We start from the raw sequence: 24362 nt of genomic DNA, 5'->3' as shown, positions 1-24362 counted from the left end.
TGAAAAAATATTTTACATTTAATGAACGGCTTGGATGATTTGTGTGGGACCCGTGGTGGGCCTCACAACGAAATCTATGCACAATCTGTGCACAAAAATCTGTACCGGTAGCAGGACTCGTTTCAGAAACCCGAACCATGGAAAGTGGAAAAATACTCCTTGCTTTCGTACCATTGTCATTTTTTGTGCAAAACAGTTCTCCAAAGTTTGAAAACATCTTTTGCCAGAAAGTTTCTTGGAACTAGTTTTACTATGGACGTGATCCCCAGTATGCCAATTCAGATCGGAACCACTTGCTGACTTTTCTGTGCAATTTTCTTATTGAAGCTCAATAGCTCCATCTTCATCATCTTTGTGGAGGATTCGGTTATGGGCTCGGTAACCTAGCTAGAGCACCGTTAGCCGAGGTCTCATGAAGGTACGATCCGCAGGACAGTACAGGTGGGCCACGGCACGTATCCTTCGGTTATTCGCTCGGAGGGGACCAAGAGTGATACGTGGCAGATGGAATCATCTAGGCCGGACCTGGCCATGTGCTCCATAACCACCTTATCCGGTGCGTTATCTATGATGTCACCCGAGGCGGTTACCCGAGCGTACCCTTCACGCGCTAGCTTGGAGGCCAAGCAAACCTAGGTCTATAAATACGAAGGGACTCTAACCTAAAGAGGTATGTCATTCTTCTCTAATCCTAGATCTATATTCTCCCCTGAGGTCTGACTTGATCGTCGGAGGATCACTGGGCTACTCCAGCCCTAGTGACTTGTTGCAGGTCCGAAGCAGGAGAACGAACCAGCGGAAGGAGAACCCTAACCCAGGCCAAGGTCCCGTCAAATCGAACTCCCACAATCTTGAAACTCATCTTTCTTCATCAGAAATGGTCAGCTTTCCCCGAATGATGTGCGTTTTTCCATTGTTTCCAGTGTCTTTTATCGAAGCAGAAAAAAGAAAATGGAAACAATGAGAGGAAGCACCTACCCATCAGATTACTAATTGTAATTTGTATTTTACACAGGATATACCTGTTGGGAAGTCTATCGAGTACAAGTTCATACTAAAAGGAAGCACTGGCCACATATTGTGGCAACCAGGCCCAGACCGGATTCTTTGGACATGGGACACAAATAACAAAATCTCAGTTTCCGAGGATTAGGAAAATCCTCAACTTCAGATGCTCATAGAAGAGGAACCAAAATCTAATGGAGAGCCAGAGTCTACAATTAACTCCGAAATCATAATCATCCTGGAATCATCAGCTACTACTGATGGTACTGTTTCAAATTCTACAATGACGCCACTGCAAGAGAAACCTATGGATGTTCTTCTAAAACAGGATATTAGTGTGGGAGGGAGTGGTTTTGGAAACAATGGGAGAGCCGTGACTTCACTGAGTTTCGTGGGCATAAAAGATCGTGAAAAACTAGGTTGCTATGAAGGTGATCCTGTTTTAGTACCTGGGTTTACTCCATTGATGACACTAGATGCCGAAGAAACATCTCTAGTTGAAGTTAACAAAAAGTCTCGTGCTAATAATGCCTCTCTTGAAGTTGAGAAAGCTACGAAGCATGCGATGGAGGTAAATGCCTAACAGGAGTCGGTTCTTTTTTGTTTTTCTTTTAAAATTCAGCAAAAAAGTGAATGTGCATTTGATTTCATTCAAGTGACGTCAAATCTTGGAAGCCAAGGTCTTCGTAGCTGAATTGGTATTGCCCCAACCTCTCCATGTGGAGGTAGCAGGTTCGAGCCTCATATGGGGCCGTTGGGGCCAGTTCCCTTTCCCGCAGATTTGGACTAGAATAGGTTGTTTGTTGTCAATAGAAAAGAAAAGACAGCGAAATCTGGGAAAAGAGATTCCAACAGAAATAACTATTCTGGCACCGTGTTGCATAATATTGTAACCATATTGAGTTCTGTGTTTTGGTAGTTTTGGGTCTAAGCTTTCAGAGATGAATCTTAGCTCCGAGTTCACTTTGACATCTCAATTCACAACTCAAAGCTACGGCTACCATTAGGGAAGAAAGCACTGCACTCTTCATATGTTTAAGTTTCCTCATTTCCATATGTTGGTTCAAACTCTGCACCAAAGATGCAAGCTGTTTACATCCCTTCAGATTTTTTGCACTTCCTTGAACCACTCATCACAGGTAGATTTTGAGAAAGATCCCGGCAATGGTTCATCACTTTCCAAGGATTCAACTGAAATGCTGTTCACTGATGAGAAACAAGTAGAGAAGCAGAAGCTAGCCAAAGAACAAGAGCCACCCAACTCTACGCTGTTCGAAGAAGTCATTGAAAACGACATCCAATGGGGTCGTAAAACTCTGCAGAATTTTTTTACAAGTTTCGGTTTCTTTCACCACCAAATCGACTGAAAGAATCTCAACGGATAGCTCATCAACTATCATTCTCTTCACGCCCAATGTTTCAGCTCAAACAAATCCATTTCCTTGGCCATTTGCAGTTCTGCTAACTAATCAGCAAATCCTTTGTGGGGATATGTATACCAGGATAGGACAGGACTCAGAGAGGCATGCTCCTGGCAAACTCAGTTGCTTCTTTTTCACAACCTTGATGTATGTTTTCTAAGACAGTAGTGCCTAGGGTTTTTGTTGCCCCTTTAGCTTATGTAAGGTCTCAGTTGAAGTGAGATTGGAGATTTGCTAATGTATTCTTTGTGCAAACATGAATGTAATGCTATGCAAATACGATCCCTGATGTTTGTATTCTATTCCTAATGGGTGATGTTCCCTTACAAAGGCATCATGATCAATTTCTGCATCGTGCAGCTTCCCCTTTCCTCATAGTAACTCATTCCTCGCCTACCGACAATACAGAAAACAGAGTTGTTTCTTACCTATTATTCAAATTGGGTTCCCCCTTCCAAATACAGAAATTTTCGAAAACCCCAACATTTTTACCTTTTTGAAGGGACGCCTGGAAGTTGGAAAATTACTTCAATAGCCATAAACTCTTGGTCTCCATAAACCCAAGTGCATACTTAGCTCCATCGCTCCCAAAAGCCAAATGGTGTTAGAAACGACTCGAGTCTTCTTATTGTACTACGTTTGATATTGCACTTGCCCATCTAATTCTAGAGCTGCTACAGAAATTGCTTACAACAAGAAGCGCGCTTTCAGGATGAGTCTCCAACAAAACATCAGGGCTCCAACAAAAGTTGTTGGATCGCTATTATAAAACTAATTGGTGCAAAGAAAGAGCTTCACTTTTGACTTTTTCCTAATCAATATTGCAACCGCAAGTATTTTTGAAGCAGTTTGAGAGCAACTTGTGCACTCACACTGGTTATGAACAAAGACAGACACAAGAAACACGGAATTCGAATTAAGTAAACACAGTCAGTGCAAGAAACAGAGAGAGAGAGAGAGAGAGAGAGAGAGAGAGAGAGAAGGAGAGAGAGAGAGAGAGAGAGAGAGAGAGAGAGAGAGAGAGAGAATGTATATGGCATGAGTTGCGTAGTTTTGTACAATTGTATTCAAAACCAAACGAGTCTCATGCCAAAGCAAAGTAATTATAAGCCCCAACTGCACATGTACATTGAGAATACAAAAGTTAATGGACTAACCGCTGTGGGGCTCATGCATTAGAACATTTGTAACCGGAGGGTCCAGTCGAGAGAATCCACCCCCCAAGAAATATAAAATAGCAAGTCATTGGATATGGGCTATGTCGAGTACAAGCCTAACCTTTCGAAACCAATGACTTGCTATTAATTAAGCATGTATGTACATCTGAAATTCTAACTATTAACCATCTCAAATTACTCCATTTTTTTAGACGCCACATATTAGCTACAAGACTCACCATATACATTACCGTAATATTGCAGAGGGATATGCTTTCAATGAACATCCAAATTTTACCTGTTTCCAGAGAAATATTAGTAATCAAGCTTTACAGAGAAATATTCAAGGCAAACAGATATGAGTTCGATGTTGGTTACAGTGTTTGGCATGGTTCTAGGTCCAAAATATACCTACTAGTCACATGGAATACGTCAAACAAGTAATCTCCACATTTTGTAGTTAAGTATTCACAAAATAACAGAAGAAAAACTAAAACCTAACCCGAACGATATAATTAATTACATACCCTATAATATTCACAGCGATGCTATTACCAAATGTTTATCCATTACAAATAATAACAAAGTGCATTCTCATGATTGATGAAACAATTTCCATTAAGAACAAACATACTGACAATTTACAAGGGAAAGCACAACAGTTAATACAAAACTGAATTTCATATTTATATGGGCGAGAAATTGTACAAGTCATCTCTACAGTGTTTGGTAAATGAATGTTAAAAGACCACCAGACACCCTATACCCTCACAATGACCTAAGATAAAAGAAAGAAAAAAAGAGAAGGGCGTCACTAAAAAACAGCCCACCATTCAAAAAGAGAGATCAAATCAAATTACAACAAGATTATTCACCTGAGCAAGAGGACACCTCCAAGTTCACCCAAGGAGAAAGATGACTCTTACCTGAGGTAAACTTCACGTGGAGCTCATAATCTCAAAACCTTTAGTCAAATTCACCCTTTTCCCTTGATATTGTCATGATTCAACAGCATGCTCATTCTTTGGCTGCCGTGAGGATGATAAACCTTGTGAACCTTGCATTAGTTCTTCCTTCAACCGTTTACTTGGAATGGACACAGATGACCTGAAAATGCAGGATAAGCAAAATGAGAAACTATAACACAATCTGCAAGCACTCTCAAGGGAAAATTTAATCGACTCCAACCTTCAGGGAGTTAAAAACATTAACATCAGACAAGCAGCAAAATGTTGAATGTGAAGCAAAATGTTCTCTATGAAGTAGATATTAAAATTCAAAATTTTCTACAATGAAATAACAGTCAAACAAACACACAAACTGCAAAACTTGCATTCATAATGTGTAATAACATTTGCAAGGATGCCCATTGACAGAAAAAGGCACTCAAATTGGTTCTTTGCAAAGGAGGTCAGCTGTCTCGGGTGCATTTTGACAGTTGCTATGTTAAATCTGGCAATAAATGCAATTTTTATGCATGAAAATATATATCAGAATAAACCCAGTAGAAAAAATATATGTACAAGTATCATAGATTCATAAGACAGTTCAAATATCTCTCATTTTAGATGTGACAAGTACACAAGTTCAAATCTCAAAATTTTCTTGTGATCCTATGCCTTAATGATACAATATGCCACTTGCCATCCTTTAAACAGGAGAACGCTCAATTCCTTCCACTACGTTCTTTGAGTGGCCTACAAAGAGGCGCTTACATAGTTACATATTGGATTCCACTTTATTGACTCCACCAGAAAGCAATTCCAGTAAATAATCAAATTCGATGTAGATGTAACAAAAAAGGATGACAGCAATTGTCAATCACAATACACCAGAGTTCTGCTCAATTATTAACCTTTGCAACAGTTTGCGGTCAAATATCAAGCTCTGCCTAGGAAAGATGTGAAGGCCAGAATGAACAGCAATAAATAGAAATAGTTTGTATGGGGGAGCGGGAGTCACACATACAGAGAGAGAGAGAGAGAGAGAGAGAGAGAGAGAGAGAGAGAGAGAGAGAGCATACATGTGTGGCTGGTATGCCAGCTCCATGAAAAAATTAAATACACTAATATGAGAAGTACAAAACTCAACTCACTATCTCTCTCTCTCTCACTATCTATATCTGGTTTTCTGTCCTCTCTACACAACCCAAACGCATGGGCATGAGGCAAGGCCTTGTGGAGCATGAGGCAACCAACCACACTTAGTTGGTGTGGACCCCAACATAGTCCATACAAGAAATCCTATCAAGACTTCCAACAGAGATTCTCAGAAGGAGCTACAGCATGAATTGAGGAATTGGAACTACCGATTACTGTTGATTAAGAAGTTTTTACTGATAAGAAGATAACTTACAAGGCAAAAGAAGTTTATATTGCTTCATAGTTCAAGCACCATCTATTGACATTAAGAGGGAAAACCAAAGCTTGTTTAAGGATGAAAATTTGGCAGTTAAGTAGGACTGGCAGGCAGGTGCAATAAGTAAATCAACTGGAGAATATATTATGGCTCTATTCATATTATCTGCACAACAAACAAGAAACCACTCTTTATAACTACTCTCCAACAGTCCCAGTTATAGTCCACCTTACCAATCCAATTTCCATATTTTCAACCACTGAAGAACCCACTAACAGCCCTTATAAGGGAAACGGTACACAAAACATTTCTCTAAACGGTAAGTCAATCAACTCTTCCAATAACATCGACTAGTTCAACATCAACTATAAGAATAATACTATCTACTGTAGGAAAACTTTACCTGGGAGAATTAGAATGCTTTCGCACTAGCTGGTTTCCCCCGTTTGAAGCATTGCCAAGTGCCCCTTCAGCAACCTGGAAAGTTGATAGAGAGGATTAAATCCAGCTCATCTGGGGAAACATCGAATGAAATCACATGCTGCGGACTGGGCTATGGAGCTTTTTTGGTTCTCTATCCTTAAGAAACTGGCTGAGTGGGTAAAGCGGCTTTGGCCACGTTACTAACTCCCCTCAACAATATCAACAGCAATATAATAAACTACAACAATACGAAGGAACTTAATACTTTTTTGAGACCCGGACATAACAAGGACAAGTACAGTTCAGATGACTAATTACCTCATGACACTGGCTAAATCAGCCCATAAGAGAGAAAAATATCGAGTTGACTACATAAGAATACTTGGATAATGGGTAGGAAATAGGACTAACCACCAAATCCTTACCTCAAAACAGGAACTGAGGCATGGTGAAGGCAGCAGAAGTAATCAAGCCAGCTCACTCTACCTTTCCTGTTTTGTGCTCACACCTTGGTGCAATGCAAAGTCCAAAAAAGGAGTGGTTTTTGATAAACACAGTATCTCACTGAATTTCTTTCCCCCATACCCTTTATCCAAGCATCACCTATGTTCTCAAAGAACAAGAAATCAAATCAATTATGGGCAGAACCATCAGAAACCCCTACCTCAGATGTGCTTTCTTTGGACAACCCATCTTCCACCGGCAGTTCATCTGAACCAGGATTAATGGTATCCCAAATAAATCCGTTTTCAACTCCACGAGTTAGCTTATCAAAATCCCTGTCAACAGCTCCAGAACGAGGAGCAACATATGATATGTACTTTTCTGCATTCAAAGTAGGTAAAATACAATGTAAGGGCAGATACTCAACATAAAGAGCAACAGAAAAAACAAAAAAAAGAAGTTTTCATTTTTTCTATTTCTCCGCCTGGATGTGCAAGTTAACAAGCAAGTTCCCCACGTCCACTGAATGGAAATCCATACCATGCTCAATTGGCAAAAGAAACGATGCTTATGATGCATGTAGTGAAAAAGAACATTCACAGGACATCGAAATCTGGCTGCATGAATTTGCACATAACCAAAAATTTAAAAGACTAACAAGCACAGACATGCAGACGCAATATTTCTCCAAAGATTAGCACAAGGACATGTTGGGGATGCATAGAATAACCTTTTTGTTTACTTTTTTTTACATAAAATGCATTCCTTATAACCAAAATTACGTTCCTCACACATCCCTCATTTTTTTACCCTTCATCTATAGACACTCAATTAGATTGTAGGCCCAACACTTTTATTTTATTTGTTGGCTGATGTTTCCTTATTACATAAAACGCTAATACATTGGCAAGATGATTATTAAAATAGGCCAAGCTACGTACTAGTAATTAATTGGGCTGGATCACTTCACAACCTTATCCAGGGGTTGCCACTTTATATTATATACATTTGGGCTATGTCACAACCAATGTTTTAAACGTCGTTGGGCTCTAATCGGGCAGAAAAGGGCTGTCTAGCTCTTAGGCACCAACTAGTCGACCTCCTAAGCGCCCAAGCAGGGAGTAGGCACCTACTAGTCGGCTGCCTAATTGAGGCGTTGGACCACCGCCAAGGCCTAGGCGGGGAGTAGTCGGCCGAACACTGGTCACAACCCAAGGGAGGTAAGTCAGAAACCCTAGAGGTTCTTTACAGTTTCTACCACATGTTCAGGGGCACGATTTTGGTTCTTCTTCATCTTCTTATTCTCGTTTGCCGATATATAAACACCAGTAGCACAAAAAGAATTATTCCTCTATAGACAACATGAGATCAGGAAAAAGAACAAAGCAACTACCAAAAGGCACAGTGCAGTACTTTGAGTCCCTTGAAACCTATTAGTAAATGAAACTAAGTGAACTGTAGAAACTTTATATCCACCTCAAAACCAATTGGCTATGAGTTGAGAGGTCCTAGATGTTATTAAGTAATCACCCATTCCACTCCCAAGCAATGTGGGATTCATTTCCTTAACATCCCCCCTCACACGCAGCTGTGTTTGAGGTCTGTCACGTGTGGCCACTTTTTGGATCCTATCATCGTTCAGCCTTTTCGCCGGTCTGTCATCGCGGGGTGTGAATTATAAATTTTATAAAATGTGGGGTGAAACGTGCCCCGCTCTGATACCATGTAGAAACTTTATATCTATCTCAAAACCAATTGGCAATAAATGGAGAGGTTCCAGATGTTATTAAGTGATCACCCATTCCACCCCCAAGCAATGTGAGATTCATTTCCTTAACATGAACTACTAAAAAAGTAATTCACAACTTATTTACATATTATTGGCAGGATTTGTGAAGCAATTTTGGGATGTTACTTTAATAGCCTTCATTATAATGAAATAAAAATTCTTGATCCAATAACAAATCTGAGATCACAATCCTACACGCGATAAAAGGCAAGCACCATTTCAAATGATATTTGAAGCGCAGTGAAGATTCAAAGAGGGAAGATGACGAAAATGACATTACCAGATCAGTGACCGAAAACAATACACATATATATCAATGGCATTATGGAAGTTCTCTGAAATATTCACAAATTCCAGGAGAAGTTGCTTGTCTTAAAATGTGTCGACTAAAATTATCTTGCTCATATACTCAAAATTCAGTTAATCTAGAATATAAAATAGCGGAGAGAGTCCTATTTTCTGCAAACAAAAGCCACCAGCCTTCAGCGAGGGGTAAGCTATGGGTAAAAATTAATCCCAACAGAAGTCAAGGTTTAACTAAGTCGGATTACATATTGCAGATCCAAAGGATTTCAGGCAAGCTACTTTCATAGTAACAAATAGTGTCAAAGGAAAAAAACCATCTAGCAGAGAACTAACTGTTTGCAGCAAAATAACAGTGACCGGAGATCCCTACCACATACGACCATGCAAGGTTCACATCACCCTTTGTCATAAAACAATTGACAGAGATGGTTCATAGCCCTTTCTTACCAACAAAAAAACTAAAAGATTAGTTTGGAAGGCAGACTGACCTGCCATTGGTTTACTCTTTTTTGTTTTGATAAGTACCTGCCATTGGTTTACTCAATAAATAAAATAAAGACTATCTCCATCACAATCTGTTTCACTCTTATCTAGTGCAAGATTACACCCTAAGGCTAATTAATCATGCCTCCATCAAAAGTCAACCAACTCTCTAAGAGTTCCACAAGATGGCCTGCCCACCAAATAATCTAAATCCTAGTTCTTTTTCTCTTGGACCAATCAGTGATCTTGCAGTCAAAGAAACCACATTGAGATATCTCCGTGCAACGCAAATCGCAATTCATGTGTCCATCTTGGCAAAGAAAGGTCATTTATGACAACTCCATATGGGCCAACAACGATCTTCTACATGCTTCCCTTCTGGGTTAGGCATAAAGATCAATAAAAACATCTCTCTTTGTTCGTACCTTTCGGGAGTTCAAACTCTTTGTGGTGACATGCATTATTGCTCTTTCTACCTTCTTTTAAAGTAATCACAGTCCATAAGGGATGGTTTTGGAAAACTAAGAGGTGTCCAAAGTGATCTTGCATATTGGAACATCCTAAATTGGAAAGAGGACAAACAAAGAGGGAAGGGGGGAGTAAGTGCTAAGGAGAGCTTCAGACCCGCTTGTGACACCAGCCAAGGAATCTCAACTCGAGCAAAAATCAGCAACACACGGTCAATAGGACCGTTTGCTACCCAGCTCGATCTCAAACTAATCCACTGCAAGCAACCTGAGATCCATCAAGAGTGAATCCGCATCCTACACTTGGTTTCAGAACAAGTCAAACTAGGCAGGAAACATGCCCTAGGATTTCAGGTCTGCCCATCAGAGGAATGTGGCTTTGAGGTTTACCATTAAGGTTGCTTGGCTCACCCCTTTTGGTAAGGGCCCAACTTAAACAGTCTGGGAGAAGCAACCATAGTAGCACAAAGCGGGGGCGAGAGCAGAGGCACCTAGAAGCTCCTAAGATCGGGAGCGCCTAATGAGCGTATATATATACGGGGCGGTTCCGGGGACCCTAAAAAAAACCTCTGAAAAAATCCCCCAAATCTTAATCTCATAGTTCCCGATCAAATTTTTATGATCCGAGCCGCTCAATGTGTTTAGAACGTGATTTTAAGGGTGCCCGCGAGAAATGGCAAAAAACGTAACCGGGAAAGGCTTGATTTGAGTAGTTTTTTATTGAACCGTTCAATAAAAAATTATTCGGATGAAGCCCTTCCCGGTTATTTTTTTTGCTGATTTCTCACGGATACCCTTAAAATCATGTTTTGATTACATTGAATGGCTAGGATCATCAAAATTCGATCGGAACTTGGGGGAGGTTTTTTAGAGGGTTTTTTAAGGGGTCCCGAAACCGCCCCGATATATATACATAATATCTTTAAATACTTAACCATTAAAGGAAAAAGTGATATTGAAAAATTTCCCGATCTTAAAATGCAGTCGTAGAGACTCGGATAATTTTTATTCTTGAAATATCTATTAAATGTCTAATTGAGAAAATATGGGTTATGTGGTGATTATTTGAATTGAGGATTGAAATGAAAGAATGGAAACTTGAGGGAGTGCGTGTGTGATAAAAAGATATAGAGGTATAAATATGGTGGGGGTGTATGTAGGAGATAACATTTTCATCTCCCATCTCTCTCTCTCTCATCCGTTCTCTCTCTCTCTAGCCGACCTCTCACTCTTTCTCTTCTCCTCTCACTCAAAACTTCACTCTATCTCTCAAGAAACCCAAGAATCAACCTCCCTTCGGCCTCCCAATTGTGTTCTTGAGCTCGGAAATCCTTGAGTCAAGCTTGGAGGAGAGATTTCTTTGATTTTGAAGTTCAAGGAGACTAGGACTTGCTCAAATCTCGTAGATCTTGGTTTTCATCGCGAGGTAGGGACTTCATTACCTATTTTATGTGTTTATATGTTGATTTGGTGTGAAAATCAAACCTTAATCGTCCCCCTTCGTTCCCTAGAAAGCTGTCAAAAAAGTGCAGAAATCGCCCAGGGATCGATCCCTCAATTCAAAACTAGATTTTTCACCTAGGGGATCGATCCCCATGAGAGGAGGGATTGATACCTTCCCTCTCTGGAAACTCTGCTCGTCTTCTGGGTTTCAGCCCAACTTCAAACGGCTATAACTTTCTCGTTCGATGTCTGATTCATGCAAACTTTATATCGATTCGAAGGTCTTAAAGTCAGCTTTTCATTGTCACTTGAATCGTCTTAAAACTCTAAGTACACAAAAAGTTATGACCATTGGAGTGGGGGTGTGTCCGTCTACCAACATCCGCTGGCTACTCCTAAGATTCTCGTTCTATCGTTATGACTTTCTATAATTAGTGGCTATTATTCTTGACCCGTTGGCCTTCCGTTAGTGAGGAATGAATAGGGAATTACTTGGTTAAAACTTTGTTAAAATGCATCCTATTAATTGTTGGTTATTTGTGAATGTTTATGGCTCATTTGTGGTAACATTGGCATATTGTATGATGTTTTTTGCATGAAAGTGATCATGGGGGAGTCTTAACTTGCATATTGTATGAGAAAGTAGTTGTTTGGCTCGGAAGTTGGTTTAGGGAGTCTCGTAGCGCAATGAGTAGTAATACGGAGACTTAGACGGGCCTTGTAATGCAAGAGGTGGTAATACGGTGACCCAAGTCATTAGGGATCACCGTGATGCAAGGGGCGGCAACCCGGTAACCCTCGTGGTGTTACGGTAATGCAAGGGGTGGAAATACCGATGGTGGGAATTTGGGATAGCGAGTCGTGCTGAGATTGTAGAGTGCATGAGTCTTGTGAATTGTGTGACTATTTGTGATAACGACATATTTTTGAACGATTGAAATGAATGTCGATAAACCTATGAATAAATCGTTATCTCATGATTGAGCTACATCTCCTTGTCAACTCATTTTGCACTTGTCTTTCATATTTATACATAGAATTGGCACTTGTCTTCATATTTATACATAACTAATTATTCTTGAATTCCTTTTGATAAACTCGTTTGTAACTTAATACTTGATGGTACCTATATTTAAGGGCCGGAGTGCCAAAGTTGTATATCTTTAAACTTCGGGACTTGTTTGTAAAGTTAAACAGGTGAGAACTCCTTTTGGGTATTATTATGCTATGCAAAAATCTTTTCTTGATATTGAATATTTATTTATTTTGAAAATCAAGGGCGTGACAATAGTTATTGGAAGTTATATATTCTCAATTTGCAAAACTTCTTGACTAATATGATTCCTTATTTCCACAATGGCATAACTCCATTAAAAGTAAGAGAAAAATTGTCTTAATGGCCCAATAAGCTCTTATATTGGGAGCGCCGATTCGAGCTCCCATCTAGGGAGCGCACCCATTTTAGAAGGATCCTGTTACTATGGAAGCAACCAAGAATATGTGATGCCCTATGATGCACCGACACGGACACCAAAACCGACACCGGGACACGGAAATTCTAAAAAAATGGGGACACAGACACAGCGGGGGACACGCCACGTGTATATTTATTTATATATATAAATAAATAAATAATTATAGTTCGGCACCCAAAAATTTTAAAAATATTATAATTTGGCCCCAATTTTTTTTATAAAAAAATTATAGTTTGACCCCCAATTTTTTCAAAAATTACAGTTTTGCCCCAAATTTTTTAAAACAATTGCAGTTTGACCCCTGCCGTGTCCCCGTGAAAAATTCAAATTAAATTATGGGACACGCCATGTGGCGTGTCCCGTACGTGTCCCCGCGGTGTCCCCGTGTCCGACACTGCGATACCTCGACCTCTAGAGGTGTCAGTGCTTCATAGGTGATGCCAAACAATATACCATACGAACCTATTGATTACTATGAGTGTACGACATCATTGATGTGATTTCAGAAGCATAACACCTACCAATGCAGCTCCTATGTTGTAAAGTTTTTTGTCCTAACATCAGGATCAATCTGTAGGCGGGAAACTCCAAATCCGACGGGTTTCCAGCGCCACCTGTGCTCCTCGCCTCGCTCTTCTCTTTTGTGGTCCAACACTGCCACATAAGGCCCACAGTGCTCAGTTGTTTCCTGCTAACGCCGTCCACAAAGTATTCCTTCTCTGTTAATACTTAGATCTAGTGATACATTGATATACCACCATAAAATACGTCGGAAAGTCAACAGACCCAATAACACACATTGCTCCATAGCACCACTACACAGGACATATACCCAGAACAAACTTTGCTGGAAATTCCATCAACAGTAAACATATAGCACCACCGCTGCACCACTACATAAGCCAATCCGGCAACTAACAACATGACCTTTTCTCCATTATAAAACAGCATCTTTCCTGTCCCTTTCTAACCAAAAACTCGATGTTAACTCTTTTCCACGACAACAACAAAAGGAAGACAACAAGAGCTGCTGTCATTATTACCAAAGTGAAACACTAGTATGCAAGAACAGGGAAAACCAAAGCAAATCACGAGTATGCAAGAACAGGGAAAACCTAAGCTGGAGCCTCCCAAGGAACATCTACCCTGAGAAGCCTTAGTTTCCTTTTTGTTACTTATTTTATAAGTAGAAGCGTTATTTCACTAATGATGCTGAACATTGGTCGGCTCATTAACTGGACTTGATCCCCACACTTAGCTTACTTGGCGAATGATGTGATGGCCCACCCCACCCAAGAGCACTTATCAAGCTAAAAACATTTAATCGTTCATCGTAACAAGGACAAATAACAACGAGAATTTGAGAACTTGTATGCATGATGATTGTAGACACCCCAATTTGGACCCTCTAGGATACCTTTAAGCCTCCCCGATGATGAAAAAAGGGGAAAACATCCTTGAAGGCTAGAAACACCGCTCCTTTTGCATTTCAAAACAAAGGAATGAGACACTTCAAAACAACATTCACATTCATTATCTTTTAGTACTTTAAAACCCCTTTTATCAACGCAAGGTGGGCCTTGGTCCAATTTTAGAAGAGGGAGATGCGTCCGTTTAATCAAAATAAGCTTCTTTCCCAACGCGTTGAGGGTAGAATGGACACATCTTTTAAAGCACAAATGATAATGAAAAGAAACCAATTGGGTCTGAAAGCCAACTCAACTAGCTTTCTGACACTTCAAACTGCGCGGAAAACGAAGTTTGGGAGTGCCTGGGGCAGCCCTGCGAAGTTTGGTCTATTGTGCAGTCAAACTTGAGCGCTCAGGTCAAACCTGAGCGTTGAACAGTCAAACTTGAGCGCCCGAGCGTTGACCGGTCAAACTTGAATGCTCAGGACTCACTTGAGCGCGAGCGCTCAGGTCAAAGATTCTCTGCAGATGTCAGGCATGTGTGACAGACATTTTTCTGCAGAATACTCCCATGCACAGGCAGTTCGGCCGGCGCATTCTTTTGCATCCAGACCACGTTTTGGGTCTCCCAAGCTTGACTAATGATGATTTCAACCTTCAAACACCCCTATAAATACATGTAATGTATAGAGAGGGGACCACCATTTTTGGGGATTGAAAGAGGTCATTAGAGAGCCATTTCTCTACAAGAGAGAGCTCTTTTTCTGTGGAAAAACAATGTTTTAGAGAGAGAGAGTCAAAAATCAGTTTTCAAGTCAAGTTTTCGAGTCAAAAACACCACCAAAAGCCCATCAAAACTTCAAAAACCTTTCATCCACGCAAACACTCCAAGTTTCTCAAACAAAACAGTCATCAACCACTGTTTTCAAGCATTCATCAACAAAGGAGCCTTGTTTCAAGCTAAGAAAAGGTAGAAAGCTTTTCGAAGCTACTGTTTCAACACCCTGAGGGGAGCCACTCGGCTCAAGTTAGTTCCTTTTACTGACTTTGAGCTCGGTCAGCCTATCATGTAAGTCAAAATAAGAGGACAACACCTCTCCATTCAGAGACACTTCTGAGTGCTCAAATCCATATCCTTGGGCTTTCTGGTCAGATCCATACTGGACAAGTCTAGAGTGTATTCTGCTTAGTTTCATGAGTTTAAACATTCTGTTTAGCTTCTGAAAACATTCTAAAACATCACTGCCTTGTTCGTTTCCCTTAATGGAAAAAAATATATATATTTCAACTCAAAAAATACTCATTAACCCTACTTCGAATCAATACTCTCCCCTCATTACTCCTATCTCCGGTCATTACTCATTTCTCTCTCTATTTCTCTCCACTCATTACCCCTACTTCCAATCATTACTCTCTAAAAAATTTCTCAAAAACTCATACAAACACAGCACGCATTTCCTTAAATCTCAGTAGTTATTTGCCCTTTTTTAACTTAAGGCATTAGTCCATTTCAGTACTAGTATCTTCTGATTATTTTTCAAAACTGTTCTGAGCACTCAAGACCAGTTCTTGAGCGCTCAGGAGTGGTGATAAGTGCCCAAAAGTGGTTGCAACACCAACTTCTATTTTGTTCACTGGAAATACTTGTTTAGAGTTTATCATAGTTTCTAGGAGTGCACTGGTCCTTCCACAGCCCAAAGTAGTTGTTTCAGAGTCTGCAAGGAAGCAGGACCTGGGTGCTCAGGTCCACAGCTGAGCGCTCAACAGTGTTAGCAGTTAGCAGTATTCTGATTTGTTGTACGTTCTGTTATCTCATGCTTATCATGATTGTACACTGATCACAGGCATACACTCACCTATGACGTGTTTCCTGTCTTCTTCCCCGTTATTGTTCCCCCTCCCTACTTGTTTTAAAAGTTAAGAGACAAAATGATTTTGAAATCCCATAAGCACTAAATAGAGACCGACCCTTGTGTCGGGCGAGAGGGGTGCCTTAAAACCCTTCCCCTCTTGTAACCTGGCTCCCGAACCTACATTCTCTCTGGTTATGATGGACCGGTAAAAAAGAAACAAAGCCTTTTCCAAATAAAAGCAACGGATGTCATTCAAGTTTGGTTTCTCGGGTGGCAAACCACTAAAACCCAGGTGGTGACTCCAAATTGATTGCGCGCCGTCTGCAAGGCATTTTCGAAGAAAAAGAAAATCGGGCGGCGCCCTCCACCGGGCGGGTAGGTAGCCTACAATGATACTTTGCAAATATTATAGAGATGCTAATCATAACAAGCAGGCTTAAAGGAAAAGATAGAAAAAACACCAGTGCACAAATGATTTGTTGACATAACAATGGGAGATTATAGTAAGAGAAGCAAATAACTAACAGGATATTACCAGCCAAGCAACGAAGAGCATTCTCTGCAGCCTGTTGCTGGGCATCCTTTCTTGTCCTGCCCATTCCAGCACCAATTTTCTCACCAGTGAACAGGACCTACACAATAATTCAAATTAACCACAACGAAGCACATTATATGCAAACCACAACAACAAAAACTCAAATCCAGGAAGCAAGCCACAATAAGTCAAATTAACCTCTTCAACATCTAAACCACAATTATAGTGCTTAAAAACTCAAATCCAGGAAGCAATAGAGACCACCACAACAAAGCACATTATAAGCAGTTATTTCAAATCAAGTACAAGTAATGAAGCAAGTACGATGATATTAGCTTCAATTCTCTACGAAAATAATTACAATGACAGATGTTTACAAGAGAACAACTTCTTCCTATATCATACGCACCTCAAAAGAGAACTGGAAATCTTTACTGGTGCTTATAACAGACCTGAACTCAACCTGCAAGGCAGGAAACAAGGTGAAACATCCACTAAAAAAATAACCATGATGACCTGTTGTAACGTAACCAATTCGTCATACCTTTGAGCTGCATCTTCTTCCAATTTCTTGCAGCACTCCTACAGATAAAGATGGAACAAAGTTCACTCTCCCTCCATCGGTTTGAAACTCTCTACCATTAGACAACGAATTCTCACTCACGCCAATCTCTGCACCCATTGCCAGATAACTTTCATATTCAGAATTAAAGAGAAACTGCATCAAAACCCAAAAAACAAGAAAAGAAAGGGGAGATAAAGTCTTTAGGTCATGTATTCTGATCACAAGAGAGATGAATAATCTGGTGGGAATGGAGAGATAGATGGCAAATATATGACTTTCAGTCTGAAGAACCAGCTATTGTGGATAATGCAGATTTGCATGTTCCACTAAGCAGATCAGTTTTACCAGCTATTGCGGATAATGCAGATTTGCATGTTCCACTAAGCAGTTCAGTTTTAGATATCCCACCAAGCATTTTTTCACATGATGCATTGCAAGAGACAAATGATTGAAGTGGCAGAATTGCCAAAGCATTTGCCTTTTCATTGCAAAGTTGTTTGCGAACTAAGGGCTTTGGTGTAGGTGGGATGTAGGACATTAGTAAACTAGGGCCTAAGGATAAAACAGGGTTGCATTGGTTGCATCACAAAGAACAGAGGAAGGACAATGAAAAGAGGAAGCGATAGAGAAACAGAAGGGTGTAAGATACAGTACAAGTATATATTGGTACACAACTACACATACACCCCATATATACGTATCCATAGCCTGGTGTATCGAATCAACCCATACAATACGTATCGGGAATCATATGGTTTTGATAACAGAGCACAAAAAAGAACAAGCAATTCGTCCATTAAAGCAATTCGCAACATGCCACCATTGCACTAAATGACATATATGCATACCAGATAGAGGAATAGACGAAGGATTGTGCCTCTGTTGTTCACGATCTGGATATCCCTGCAGATCGTGTATGGTTTTTTTTGTTGAAACTTAAAACTAGCAAGCTCATATCCTAATAAGCATTTGAAAGAAAAAGATATAGCACAAACCTCTTCGCCCCGCACTTCAGATACCTGTGATGGTAATCGTACAGAAGCAGAACCTAGTGTACCATGAAACCGTACATTCTGACGAGATCGATGTTTATCAGTTTTCAATGCACCAGACTCTTGAACAGTCCCTGACTTCCGGTTATTTAACTGTACTCTATTCATATCTTCTTCAACTAGCCAGCCTCCCTGTGGCTCTATGGGGGATGCAGGTGATCTGGACAACAAAGGAGGCTCGCTGGAGCCTTGATAACGCAAATCTTGGGAGGGGTTCACAATGAGAAATCTTCTTTTAACCTCATCAAATTCAGAAGAGCTGCTGTCTCGTCTAAAGGGAGCTCCAAGCAAACTCGGTTCTATAATGTCATACAAAAAAGAACAAGTGAAGTCATAGAGTGTAACTTGCATTGAAAGCCAAAACTTGAACAAGGATATGTATCATTTAAGGTTCATACTGTCTGAAGGTATGACTGCTCTGAAAGAGGTTGGACCAAAAACATTTGGCACGCTTGCCACATGTGGAACTTCAGGTCTAGGCTCTGGACTATTTGTTGCAGGATGAGTAGCCGAATCTGCTCCATACTTCTCATCCTAAACAATGTACAAACCTAAACTTCAAGACACAACCTAATTTTCATCATCTCCTGAAGATAACAAACAAAGGAAAGAAAAACCAGAAATCAACCGAGCGAAAGCATTGTGCCAAGCTCAAGGCCACTCCGCTGCTCTATGATTACTCGTCTGTACAACTCATAATTCATAAAATAAAGGACAATATAGAGGTTTAGCATTAAGAATATCAAAAAACAACCTACCAATTGGCTCAATCTTGGGGCAACTTCAGGACCATTCATCCCCTCAGCAATGGGAGCATTATTCCCATTTGGCACAAAACTAGCATCCTGAAATCAAAGGGATCGACCAAAAACAAATTCTTACATTCATCAACAAACTGGACTTCGAGAGGCTTTAAAATTCAGTGGTCTACTGACATACCTCTGACATCAAGTAGTTGCTCACATCAGGTGGAGAAGGTAAATTTGACACCTCATCTTCATAGAATAGTTCGCAGATTCTTCTTAGTAAGTTCTCATCATACTCTCTGGTTCATATGCCACAATTAACTATCATAAGCCCTAAAGAATAAATACGACTCCACTCCAAAAAAATTGAAGTCCACACAAACTTTTAACAAGTTAAATAAAGAACTGCACTTACTTGAAAAAGCAACCTCTAACATTGCACGCAACGTTTCTAGCCACACAGAGGACTGGAACGGCATTTGCTGTCTATTTAAGAGATTATTAGCTTTAGCACAAGTTCTTAGTAAACTAAAATACCACATGATTGAGCATGCGAGAATGTGATACCTCTGCCTGAGGAGCATAATAAGGAGTAAATGCAGGTACTACATGAACTCGAGGTTGATCCTTGTCTTCCCAAACTTTCAGGCGGTCATCAATCACCATTGCCATCTTTGGATGGCAATTGCCATCTTGGAAGACATTAAGCAAAGATTTCCGTGCACCTATAACGCACATAGAGTGAAAGGAGTTAACTTATAATAGCAAGAAGAATTCAGAGGTGGCCTTAGAGATTGAGAGACCAAAAAACACATGGGAACCAGCCAACTTTAGGCCAAAATACATCATATGTAGGGATGACAAATGAGCCGAACGAGCAGTGTAGTTAGTTGTTCAAGCTTAGTTTGAAAACTTAAAGAGCTTCAAAACATGTTCAAGCTTAACTTGTTTATGAGACAAGCCGATCCTGAACGTGCTTTAATCTAGCCGAACACGAGCCAATCTCAAGTAGGTTGAAGATTTTATACATCATAAGCCAAACAAGCCTAGTAGCAGCAGCTTGATCGAGCTTGGTTTGAAAGTTTAACGAGTTTCGAAAAAATGTTCAAGCTTGGTTATTAACAACCGTCTTGAACAAGCTTTCAATAAATAAACACAAACTCAAACTCGAGTAGCTTGGTCCGTTTATCAGCCCTAACCATATGAGTTGGCAGGTGAAATCATATATGGTATCTGTCAAACACTTGGGGCCTTGGTAATGAATTATAAGGCCGTAAATAATACACCAGACCCTTCCATCATTATTGGAGGGAGGAGATTCGACACTTGCATGACATACTCTCAGTATATAGCGCTTGCCTGATTTCACACATACGACTCGGTCCAATAACTGCTTTGAACTTATCAGATGTGCTTCTGGGTCCAGCAATCTCCACATCTCTAGCGCATAATCTCTTTCAGCCATTGTACAAACATAAACTTCAAACCTCTTCCGCCCTTTTGCCGTTAAATAACTTCTCAAATCCTCCCAAGCAGGTCTTAATCTAACCAGCACACTAGTATCACGGATCTGTACATATAAATGATCAGTAATCGCTGGCAGAAGTGCAAGGCTTTATGTAGAACATAAGACACATTGGAAATCTTTCTTATCGGCAATCTTTACTGTTCCAGAAAAATGAAACTCCCAAAGCATAAATGTGTAGGGAAACTACAAGCAAGGATATATACAATTAAATTATCATATGAGAACATTTCAATAACCACCAACTGTCCGCCCAACCTACTGTGCATATAACAATTGAAATGACAAGACTCTCAGAAAATACCCACATCAATGTAGTCAGGGGGAGGCCTAGAACATGTGACAATTCGGCCAATTTCAACAAGACAACAGATGTCTTAACTCCAAAGTAAGGTGCAGAAACAACACCATCATACAGATTCATAAATAAACTCCACTGACGGAATTTGTAGAAGCCTATCATTAGCATGATCTCATGCTAATATCTGAGCAAGCTCCTAATGCAAACTATAAATCCTAGTTGGCATCCTAGTTAACTACAATAGAGCTATAATGAAGCCACAGGCTGTGCACTAAAAAAGTGACGGAATATGGATTTGAAAAAAAAAAAAAAACTTGGCATGAGACACTAGCATACCCTATTTGTTAACAAAAAAATCTTCTTCATCTCCCCATAACATCCACCTGAACCATTCTTTTTAACTTACTAGTTAAGGGATAATCATCTCATGATAACTGAGGAAAACAAGTAGCACCGAAATGTAAAATAATATGGACCAAATTTTCAAACAGAAATAGCATCCCGAGTAAGTTCAATTGCGGGGGTAGGTATGTGAACAGGATGGCCTTTCTCCCACGCAACTTCTCAATTACAGACTTCTATGACACCTAACAGAGTAACAGACCATCCCATAACAAGTCAACAAGAAGTTTCATACACTCAAGGGATAGCAACTGCCTCTGTTAACCTGAAGGTACAGACATAACAAAACGATGGCAACAAAAATGTGAACATGTTCAAGTAGCCTATACTGACAAGGACAATGGCCTGAGAGGCTGAGATAAAACTGATTGACAAGGTTGTCCATGTAGCTTAAGCCAATCAGTTAGGAAATCAATATGTTAAGTTGAAATTGGACACTTAATCTATTTCCAGCTTACAGGAATGCACATAGTATTCAAACATCAAATCAAATCAAAGCAAAGCAAACAAAGCCTCAAGTCCTAATCACCTGGAGTAGACAAGTATTCAAACATCAAATATGTCGAAAAGTTTAGTACCCAATATCATTTTTCCAACTTCTAATGCTGTCAATAAGATAGTTCCCAACTTCTAGCGCTACATATAAACTACTCACATTCGATCAGTGTAGGACTCTGGACAAACAAACTCACACCCCACTAAATATAGAAATGGTCTATGTGCTAGGGTAGATTGCATAAGTAAAAGTTAAAACAGACAGAAGAATAGACTCTACAACAGCTTCAAACCTCAGGGTTAACGCGAGTAAGGACTGTGTTCCTTTCTGGTAATCTTATAACTGGTCGAACAACTGGCTCATGACTATCCGACAAAAGAGGAACCTCCTCCAATTGAACCTTGAACATCTTGCCATTATCCACAACACAATCAGTTTCTATGTACTGCTTCAACAACGCTCGGTCATCCACGTAACGTTTCAGCTCCGCTGTCATACCAGAGACACGAATAGAATCTGCTTCTCGTTCAATCCAACTGCTCAAAGCCTCAATTCTATCCTCAAAGGACTTCATTGTATTGGCAACAATGAGTGTTTCATCAAGATCAAACACAATAGCAAGGCACCGTAAATTCAACATCCCCAGACAAGCAGTATACAAACCAGACGGAACCGCATAGCACCAAAAGCAGGGAAACTTCTTCTCCTTACTAGGCATCGCCACCAAGTGAAGCTCTTCCTCTCCAAGCAACACCACTGCCGTCTGCAAAACACACAAGAACCATCAGTACATACACAATCATGATGGGAATTTGTGGAACCTGGCACATGTTCTAGAAGATGCAAAGGCAGAGAACAAAAAACTGAAAGCACAAACACATCCAAGGCAGTGGCGGAGCTAACGTAAGACCATAGTGGGCACGTGCCCCCACAAATTTTTAATTTTTATTTGAACCTAACAATTATCATTATTTATTCAATTCATTCACTCGCAATAATACGTACATACCCAAGGACATTTGTCCACTCACTCAGAAATAGGATGAACATGACCTACTTTGTTTGGGATCCATACTGGGTCCTACTTGAATGATTTGAGCTTTTTATTTTATAAGACTTAATCTTTCGATAACTACTCCACTAAAAAGCTCATATCAATTGCAAAATTCTAAGACACATGTTATTCGTTTGAATATCTACCTCTATAGGAATGAACTAATATTTTGCTTGTATACTTTAAAAATCAAGACCTATAAAATGAATGTTTCTGGTTATCTTGTAAAATCCCAGCATGAACTCTAAGCAAAGTGAGTAATGTTCACCTACTTTTTAGATAGGTGAACAGAATAATACTCCACACAAGCCTCAAACTCCCCTTTGTTTCTCACACCACAACATGCAAGCCACCGTCGCATCACCAGCAGCCATCAACTTGTGGGTGGGTGGGTTGCTGTCTGAGCTTGGCAATCATCGAAGATCTTGTTTTATAGCGTTATCACTGATACATACTCCTAGCTAGGCCACTGATCCAAGGTGTTTCACCATGACGAAGAAAAATACAATAGATATGGAGGAATTGCTGTAAGCAACGATACATAGCTAGTGTTACAACTCTGTAACAAATGCCCATGAAGTGATATGCATTTCACCTGAAACATGCACAATAGCACCAATTATGACCTTTACTAGCAGTTGAGTTGGATCCGCAAAGTTGCAGTGACCCTCATCCAACAATTCAAGAGACAATAAATAATTTACTCCAGTTTGTGTGATAGGGGTAGTGGTGGATGAATACATAATTTCATCGGACAAGTAATCAAATCGGACTAAAAGCGAGGATATTTGCAAATGACCCATCCCCAAGATATCATACATGCCAGGTGGTGTGGAATTCCATATACAGTGGATATTTAATGGTGACCGTAAAGTTCCAACCAAAATGCAAGATATGTGGTCCTTTTGCGCTTACAAATCCGATCTAATACTTTAATCAGAACACCAAACGTATATGTACAAATATGTCGCACATGGCAATACAAAAATGCATAACCTACAAATGAATTTAGCACACTACTTTGCAGACTACTTAGTATTTCAGCATTAGTCTGACTAAAACTAAGACCAAGCATAAATGTATACATCAGCAGAAATGTAAAAAAGTAGATATTAGAGTGATTGAGACCTTGAATTCATGGAAACAAGAGGCGTGAAGATTGATCAAGTGAGACTGTTCAACCGGGGACGTGGATTCGAGCTTGCATCGGACTGAAAATGAGGAAATCGTTTGGAGGATTGAAAGAGGAGGGCAGCGTTCGCTGAGTGGGGATATGTGGTGGATTCGAATCTCATTATTCGGGAACTGGAAATCCTGGTTGTCCTTGACTGGGATAGCTTCCAACTCTCCCAAACAGGAATCCCCATGGTAGACCACCGATTTCAACCCTAAACGGCTCATCAGATGTCAATTCAAACCCCCCCAACAAAATACAAGGAGACTACCACAAAAATTGCAGCGAAGAATAGGGGTGTTGTTTTTTTCTGGCGGAGTTGTGTGAAGTGTATCTCTCATACCACCCTGTACCTTCCCCAACTCTCCTCTCCTCTCCTCTTCTCTCTCTCTCTCTCTCTCTCTCTCTCTGCCTACGGTTTCAAACAACAAAGTAGGTCAGCATTATATATCGAGAAAAGAGGAGGGGTCGGCCGTCGG

The 24362-nt window shown here is 40.2% G+C and overlaps 1 protein-coding gene across 5 annotated transcripts; it reads right to left on the bottom strand.

The window, feature by feature from the left end:
• Nucleotides 1-3723: 3723 nt before the first annotated feature.
• Nucleotides 3724-24294, bottom strand: LOC131322205 (RNA polymerase II C-terminal domain phosphatase-like 2). 5 transcript variants are annotated; one of them, XR_009198741.1, is made up of 17 exons: nt 23838-24294; nt 21948-22418; nt 20291-20501; nt 19499-19656; nt 19347-19417; nt 19125-19230; nt 18944-19030; nt 18584-18719; nt 18129-18484; nt 17982-18036; nt 17113-17261; nt 16978-17031; nt 16569-16665; nt 7029-7189; nt 6345-6418; nt 4510-4690; nt 3724-3881 (listed from the first exon to the last, which is right to left on the bottom strand). XR_009198741.1 is itself a non-coding variant. In XM_058353443.1 (16 exons), exons 1-16 carry the CDS (start codon nt 24108-24110, stop codon nt 4582-4584), a joined length of 2568 nt encoding a protein of 855 aa, XP_058209426.1. In that variant the 5' UTR covers nt 24111-24294; the 3' UTR covers nt 4184-4581. The 5 variants fall into 5 exon arrangements, 3 of the variants coding, with proteins under 3 accessions (XP_058209426.1, XP_058209427.1, XP_058209428.1); XR_009198742.1 differs by lacking the exon at nt 3724-3881 and adding an exon at nt 6790-6872 and having other exon boundaries at nt 4625-4690; XM_058353443.1 differs by lacking the exon at nt 3724-3881 and having other exon boundaries at nt 4184-4690.
• Nucleotides 24295-24362: the final 68 nt, after the last annotated feature.

This window comes from Rhododendron vialii, chromosome 4a (assembly GCF_030253575.1).
Source record: "Rhododendron vialii isolate Sample 1 chromosome 4a, ASM3025357v1".
NCBI lineage: Eukaryota > Viridiplantae > Streptophyta > Magnoliopsida > Ericales > Ericaceae > Rhododendron > Rhododendron vialii.
This window is presented reverse-complemented; position numbering and strand designations above follow the sequence as displayed.